This window comes from Dendrobates tinctorius, unplaced genomic scaffold (genome assembly GCF_039654945.1).
Source record: "Dendrobates tinctorius isolate UK_male_01 unplaced genomic scaffold, ASM3965494v1 ptg000017l, whole genome shotgun sequence".
Lineage (NCBI taxonomy): Eukaryota > Metazoa > Chordata > Amphibia > Anura > Dendrobatidae > Dendrobates > Dendrobates tinctorius.
In genome coordinates, this window is record NW_027361685.1 from 8,790,833 (window position 1) to 8,798,979 (window position 8,147).

At 47.1% G+C, this 8,147-nt stretch overlaps 1 protein-coding gene across 2 annotated transcripts in view; it reads right to left on the minus strand.

Annotated features, from left to right (window-relative positions):
• The window catches only part of LOC141082272 (uncharacterized), a 35,207-nt gene extending 27,289 nt beyond the window's left edge, over positions 1–7,918 (minus strand). For both annotated transcript variants that reach the window (XM_073566214.1, XM_073566213.1), the window contains exon 1: positions 7,728–7,918. In XM_073566214.1, the coding sequence (XP_073422315.1) occupies positions 7,728–7,832 (105 nt within the window). In that variant the 5' untranslated portion in view covers positions 7,833–7,918. The remainder of the gene's footprint in view (positions 1–7,727) is intronic.
• Between the last annotated feature and the right edge of the window lie 229 nt (positions 7,919–8,147).

An 8,147-nucleotide genomic window follows, 5' to 3' on the forward strand; every position in this document is an offset into this window, starting at 1 on the left:
ATCGGCATTAGCAATACTGCAGGAGATATTCATTACACGCGACATGAGAAATAACTCCTTCATGATGAGGACGACATCTTCATCTTCTACTGCGGCTCTAGAGACAGATTTGGCCAGAGTCGGTCACTGCCTCCATCCCCACCGGCCGTCTATATGAAGGTTTCCCGTCTTCCCCGCACTGGAATCTTCTATCCCGTTAGATCTCAGCTCTGAGACACACACAGAAGTTTGAGGCTTTTAGAAAAGATTTTTTGTTTCGACAAACACAACGGACAGAAATGATCTGATCCCAAAGTCTCCATGTACAGTGATTTATGGGGATTATTTCTGGCCTTAGACTTTCCTATATTACAAGAAAAACTCCAGAAAAAGCCGATATTAAAATGTTTCTAAAGAAAAATTGGCTCCAACAATTCTTGTAAGAAGAAAAAAATATGCAAAAAGCAGAAGACACATTTTATAATTTTTAACATGTTGAACATTTATTAAAAAGAAATGAATCTTTTTGTGCCCCAGAACATAGATGTACACCGCAGGGACGGCACAGATGAGGTTTCAACAAAACCACTTGCTGCTGTGAAAAGCAAACATGACATCTAAGAAGGTGTGACAGAGTTCGGCTGAATGCCCCCCGCCCCCAAGTACTCGATAGTATGGGGCGGCCTAGTTACTCCGATACTTACATGCCTAATAATGGGGTCTGGGCTGCAATGTATGAAGGTCTATTAGGCCGGGCCAGAGGCAGCGTCCAATAAGTTACCTTATAACGCCCCCATACACATTAGACTAAAGCTCCATGAAAGCACTGATTTCGGGAGGTTTGGCCGACCATATAATGTATTTGGGGGCCTCCCGACAGATGATGTCAGGGTAGAGAAGGATCTGACATCCTGAATTTCAGAGGATAATCCGTCTGTTCTTCCTGTAGATAATCCTCCTCTAGAGGAGTCTGGAGGCGACTCTCTCATACAGACCACAGGAAAGCTGGAATATTTGTGTGTATGGGGGAGTCGGGAGAGATCGCCGTCTGCCAAATGACCGATCAGCCAACTCTGATCTCATGTGTATGGGGCCGTTAGTATTACACTGACAGGCAGTGATGATACACGGCACTACAGTAGTACAGGGCATCACCGGAGCCATCAGAGGCTTGTATGTTGTAGGATCGCACTGATCAAAGTGGTTTAAAAAAGATTTAAAGCGAAAAAAAATCACAGTTTCAGCAACAAGAAATATCCATCACTATATGGAAAGCAGAGTCACTGCACAATGTTAGTTACGTCACGTCCATAACTACTTTATTATACTCTATTATCCTGTACACAGTGGAGTAGATAGAAATCACAGATCACACAGCAATAGCTGGAATTGGACCCTCCAACGCAAAGAAAAAAAAATCTCTCTATCTTTATTGTGACGGCCGTCTGCGAATCTGGGCTGCAGTAGGAACAGCACCCCGAGTAACCCCAAGACCCTTAACCCCTATACAGGGATCTGGAATTGTAGCAGGGCCCAGGGGTTAGCTGTTTGGTGGAACAATGGACCAGAGCAGGACAGCCGCCAAGGGGTTAAAACTAAAACCCGTAATCGTGATCAGGAGGCAGGAGTCTGAGGTCGGAGGGCAGCAAAGGTACAGAATCAACAAGCAGCAGAAGGGTCAGAAATCCAAGCGAAGGTCAGCGTCAAAAAATCGGAAGAGAGGCAGAGGTACAAAAACGGCAGGCAATAGAATGGTCAGAAATCCAGGCTGATGTCAGAGTTAACTATAGCAATTCACACAGTAACACGCAGGGGAACCAAGAATATATCTTGTGGCTTGCAAGACCAGTCCAAGGTATTTGAGGAATCAGGTCATCCCTCACAGGTTCCCGGACTGATGATGTAATTAGGACCGCCCCCATGACCAGGCCAGATGGTGATGCAGTAAGCCGTACATGACTGACAGAGGGCCGGAGCCTGCGCCCACCAGATGCCTGCGCAGGAGCCTCTTCTCTGTCACCACCCTCACCCAGGGACGAACCACAGTGCCTCCCAGTGGCCAAGGCAGGAACAGCCGTCCCCGAGTCCGACGGCGATGCAATGGTCCGGCGCCTCCTAGAGGCCGAGACCGGAACAGCAGGCCCCGAGTCTGGCGGCGACGTGTCAGTCCAGCTCCTCCTAGTGGCCGAAGCCAGAACAGCAGGCCCCGAGTCTGACAGCGACGTGACAGTACCCCCCTTCTAAGAGGGGCCTCCGGACCCTCAAAACCCGGTTTGTCAGGGTGAAGGAGGTGAAACCTTCTAATTAACCCCTTGGCATGGATGTCACTAGCGGGGACCCAGGACGTCTCCTCTGGGCCGTAGCCCTTCCAGTGCACCAAATATTGCATGGACCCTCTCACCAAACGGGAATCAAGGATACCCTTGACTTCGTACTCCAATGCACCCTTGACCAAAACTGGAGGAGGAGGGGACTGGACAGGATGAATTGGGGAGCGGTACATCTTGAGGAGGGTTTTGTGGAAAACATTGGGTATTTTAAAAGCCTGAGGGAGCTTTAAACGAAAGGCTACCGGATTATTTACCTCTAATATCTCATAGGGACCAATAAATCTGGGACCCAGTTTGGCAGATGGTACCTTAAGCTTAATGTTCTTGGTAGACAGCCAAACTTTTTCCCCAACTCCCAGGTGCGGCCCCCTTGGACCGCCGTCTATTTGAGGCCAAAGCCTGTTTGACCTGGGAGCCTTTTAAGTTTGTGTTCACCTCCGACCAGATGGTCCTTAAGTGATGTATGGATTTCTCTACCTCCGGGAGCTCCGACATCTTAGCCGAAAATGAACCAACACGTGGGTGCAAACCATGATTGCAGAAGAACGGGGTGGTTTTGATGGATTCTTGGTATTGATTATTTAGGGCGAATTACGCTAACGGAAGATGTTCCACCCAATCGGACTGATGTTCCAAGACATAGCAGCGGAGATACTGCTCTAGGGCCTGGTTGGTACGCTCAGTTTGACCATTGGTCTCAGGGTGGTAAGCGGAGGAGAAGGATAATTCAACGCCAATGCATTTGCAGAATGCCTTCCAGAATTTAGAAACGAACTGGGTACCTCGGTCGGACATGATATTCACCGGAGTGCCATGCAGTCGTATTACATGAATGATAAACAACTTACTCAAAGTTTCTGAATTAGGTAGTCCAGACAGGGGAACGAAATGGCACTGCTTACAGAACCTGTCCACCACCACCCAGATACATCTCTTCCCTTCTGAGGGCGGCAGGTCAGTAATGAAGTCCATGGAGATGTGGGTCCATGGACTCTCTGGGGCGGGCAAGGACTGGAGCCAGTCGGCAGGCCGATTATGGGGGGACTTGGCACGAGCACAGGTTTTGCAAGCTAGTAATAATAATAATAATAATATAATAATAAATTTTATTTTTATAGCGCCGACATATTCCGCAGCACTTTACATTTCAGAGGGGATTTGTACAGACAATAGACATTACAGCATAACAATAATCACATACAGTAGATGATAACAAATAACAAGAGGAGTGAGGGCCCTGCTCGCAAGCTTACAGTCTATGAGGAAAGAGGGAGACACGAAAGGTGGGTGGTAACAGTTGCTCTGATTGTATGGACCAGCCATAATGTTAAGTGTGTAACAGTACAGACACAGAGGGCTAATGGATGCATAAAGCATGTGGGAACATGATGCTGGGAACCTGGTTATGGTAAAACTTTTGGCTCTGCCACACAGGGATAGGTTAGGTTAATGTGTTGAGGCGATAGGCCAGTCTGAATAAATGCGTTTTCAGGACACGCTTAAAATTGTGGGGATTGGGGACTAATCGTATTGACCTGGGAAGTGCATTCCAAAGAATTGGCGCCGCACGTGTAAAGTCTTGGAGACGGGAGTGGGAGGTTCTGACTATTGAGGATACTAACCTCAGGTCATCAGCAGAACGGAGGGCGCGGGTAGGGTGGTATACTGAAACAAGGGAGGAGATGTAGGGTGGTGCTGAGCCATGGAGGGCTTTGTGGGTGAGGGTAATAAGTTTATACTGAATTCTGGAGTGGATGGGTAGCCAGTGTAATGACTGGCACAAGGTAGAGGCATCGGTGTAACGATTGGCGAGGAATATGATCCTGGCTGCAGCATTCAAGACAGATTGGAGAGGGGAGAGTTTGGTAAGAGGGAGACCGATTAGAAGAGAGTTACAATAGTCGAGACGAGAATGAATAAGAGAAACAGTAAGAGTTTTTGCAGAGTCAAAAGTAAGAAAAGGTCGAATTCTAGAAATGTTTTTGAGGTGCAGATGACAAGAGCGAGCCAGTGATCGAATGTGGGGGGCAAAGGAAAGCTCGGAATCAAGTATGACCCCAAGACAGCGGGCATGTTGCTGGGGAGTAATAGTGGAACCACACACAGAAATAGCAATGTCGGGTATAGGTACATTAGTAGAGGGAGGAAACACCAGGAGTTCAGTCTTTGACAGGTTCAGTTTCAGATATAGTGAGGACATGATATTAGACACAGCGTTTAGACAATCGCCAGTGTTTTCTAGAAAGGCTAGCGTGATGTCAGGAGAAGAAGCGTATAATTGGGTGTCATCAGCATAGAGATGGTACTGGAAACCAAATCTACTGATTGTTTGACCAATAGGGGCAGTGTACAAGGAGAAGAGGAGGGGGCCTAGAACCGATCCTTGAGGAACCCCAACAGTAAGGGGAAGGTGAGAGGAGGAGGAACCGGCAAAAGAAACAGTAAAGGAGCGGTCGGAGAGATAGGAGGAGAACCAGGAGAGAACGGTGTCCTTGAGGCCAATGGAGCGGAGCATAGTGAGGAGGAGCTGATGATCCACAGTGTCGAATGCTGCAGAGAGATCCAAGAGAATTAGCATGGAGTAATGACCATTTGATTTAGCTGTTAGCAGATCATTAGAGACTTTAGTGAGGGCAGTTTCAGTGGAGTGTAAAGAGCGGAAACCGGATTGGAGAGGGTCGAGAACAGAGTTTTCTGAGAGATAGCGGATAAGACGGGAGTGGACCAGGCGTTCCAGGAGTTTAGAGATGAAGGGAAGATTAGAGACAGGTCTATAGTTAGCGGCACAGTTTTGGTCGAGGGATGGTTTTTTAAGTAGTGGATGTATGATGGCATGCTTAAATGAGGAGGGAAAAATACCAGAAGAGAGAGAGAGGTTAAATATTTTAGTTAGGTGAGGGGTGACAGCAGGGGAAAGGGACTGGAGGAGATGTGACGGAAATGGGTCACTGGTGCAAGTAGTTGGGCGAGAAGATGCAAGGAGCCTGCTTACTTCTTCTTCTGTGACTGGTTCAAAATCAGAGAGTGAGTTAGATGCAGTGGGGGAGGGAGGACAGTGCATGGTATGAGGGGATTTGGAGATAATTTCCTGTCGGATCTGGTCAATTTTTTCTTTGAAGTAATTGGCCAGATCGTCAGCTCGGAGCTCCGTGGTTGGGGCCTGTACTCTTGGATTGAGTAGAGAATGAAAAGTGTCAAAGAGACGTTTCGGGTTATTGGACAGTGAGGTGATGAGGGTGTTGAAATAGGTTTGTTTGGAGAGGTGAAGGGCAGTGTTGTATGTTCTAAGCATAAACTTAAAATGGATGACGTAATCTTTACAGTCCTTAACCAACATCAGCCACCAAAAATTACTAGTCACTAGTCTGGCAGTATTATTGACACCAGGATGGCCTGCCAGGACAGAGTCATGCGACTCCTTCAGAACTTGTAGGCGAAACGGGTCTGGAACGAACAATTTCTGGGGGGGGTGTCGCGTCCGGGGCTGGCTCTGAGGACCTACGGATCTCCTCCAGAAGGTCCAGAGACACTGCCGAGACAACGATCCCATTGGCCAGTATTGGAACTGGTTCAGAATCCTCAGCCTGTGAGGGGCACAAACTTCGAGAGAGGGCATCAGCCCTTACATTTTTAGTCCCTGGACGAAACGTGATCACAAAGTTAAACCTTGAGAAGAACAAAGCCCACCTTACCTGCCTAGGATTCAGTCTTTTAGCTTGACTCCAAGTAAGTCAGGTTCTTGTGATCTGTGATCACTGTAACCTTGTGTTTAGCACCTTTGAGGAAGTGGCGCCATTCCTCGAAGGCCCACTTTATGGCCAACAATTCCCGATTCCCTATATCATAATTTTTCTCAGTAGGAGAAAATTTTCGGGAAAAGAAGGCACATGGACGGAGTTGAGTGAGGGAGGCAGTGCCTTGGGAAAGCACTGCCCCTACTCCAACCTCAGAGGCATCAACCTCTACCACAAAGGGGCGGTCTAGATCAGGCTGGATTAATATTGGGTTGGCAGAAAAACAAGCCTTTAAAACAGAGAATGCCTGAAGTGCCTCAGACTTCCAATTAACCACGTCTGCCCCCTTCCGGGTCAGATCCGTGAGCGGTTTGGCGATCTCAGAGAAGCCTTTGATAAATTTACAGTAGTAATTTGTAAACCCCAAGAATCGCTGCAGGGCTTTTAGAGTTTTGGGTTGCACCCATTCGCTAATGCGTCGGATCTTGGCAGGATCCATGCAGAACCCCTTAGCAGAAATCATGTACCTCAAAAATTGTACCTTGTCAGCCATAAAAACACACTTCTCCAGCTTGGCAAATAGAAAATGTTCTCTAAGTCTCTGGAGCACAGAACGGACATGATGCGTGTGTGTAAGAACATCAGCAGAGTAGATCAGGATGTCATCTAAATAAACCACTACATATACCCCACAGATATCCCTGAAGATATCATTCACAAAGTTTTGGAACACGGCAGGTGCGTTACTTAACCCAAACGGCATAACAAGGTACTCAAAATGACCAAGGGGCGTGTTAAACGCGGTTTTCCACTCATCTCCATCTCTGATGCAGACAAGATTGTAAGCTCCCCAGAGATCAAGCTTAGAGAACCAACGGGCTCCAAGTAGCTGATTAAACAGATCAGGGATGAGTGGAAGCGGATACTGTTTTTTTACAATAATAGCGTTCAGCTCACGATAATCAATACAAGGTCTGAGTCCACCATCTTTTTTTTCCACAAAGAAAAACCCAGCCCCTACAGGTGAAGTGGAGGGTCTAATAAAACCTTTTTGCAAGCTGTCTGCTATGTAGTCATTCATGGCTTCACGCTCTGGACCAGAGAGGTTAAATATTCTCCCCTTAGTGAGACGAGCACCTGGGACCAAGTCTATAGGACAGTCATACTCTCTATGAGGAGGTAATGTCTCAGACTCCACTATGGAAAAAACATCCTCATAGTCCCTGAATGCATATGGTATAAAGGGGGTTTTAATTTTAATTTGGTTCACTGACAGCGACATACAGTGATTCTGACATTGTGGACTCCAGCGCACGATATCACCTAAGTGACAGTCAGTAACAGGATTATGCTAGCACAACCATGGCATACCTAAAACAACCGCATGTGATAAATTGTGAATAACAAAAAATGACATATTTTCTATGTGTAATGCCCCCACTGACATAGCAATTTCTGTAGTAACAAATTCCACTCCACCCTGAACAATAGATGGACCATTAATTGCAGTGGTGTGAATAGTGGAATTAAGTCTTAGCAAAGGTACACCAAGATTCCTTGCAAGCAAAAAATCCATGAAGTTGCCTGCGGAACCACAATCCACAGAAGCCTTCACACACAGAGATTTCTGAGAAAACGAGAGAAAGACGGGTAACAAAAGATTAGCCACATTTGTGGGCAATACCTGAGCCTCTGGGCCAGCACGACCAGAGCTGCCCAGAGGCCGACATCCCAGGAATGTGGATTTCTGATGCTCAGCATTTCCCTTGAAGTCTCCAGGCTGCAGCATTCTGGTATAGGAAGATGGGAGTGTTCCTTCAGGCTGTGCACTGAAGCAGGTGTTAGGCCAAGAAATCAGCTAAGGCAGGAGAAGAAGGGAAAAAAAAAGTTCAGGAGACTGCTTTTATATATGATGGACATATATACAAAAAGCAGTTTTTTGGGCCGGATATAATGTGACGGTCGTCTGTGAATCTGGGCTGCAGTAGGAACAGGACCCCGAGTAACCCCAAGACCCTTAACCCCTATACAGGGATCTGGAATTGTAGCAAGGCCCAGTGGGTAGCTGTTTGGTGGAGCAGTGGACCAGAGCAGGACGGCCGCC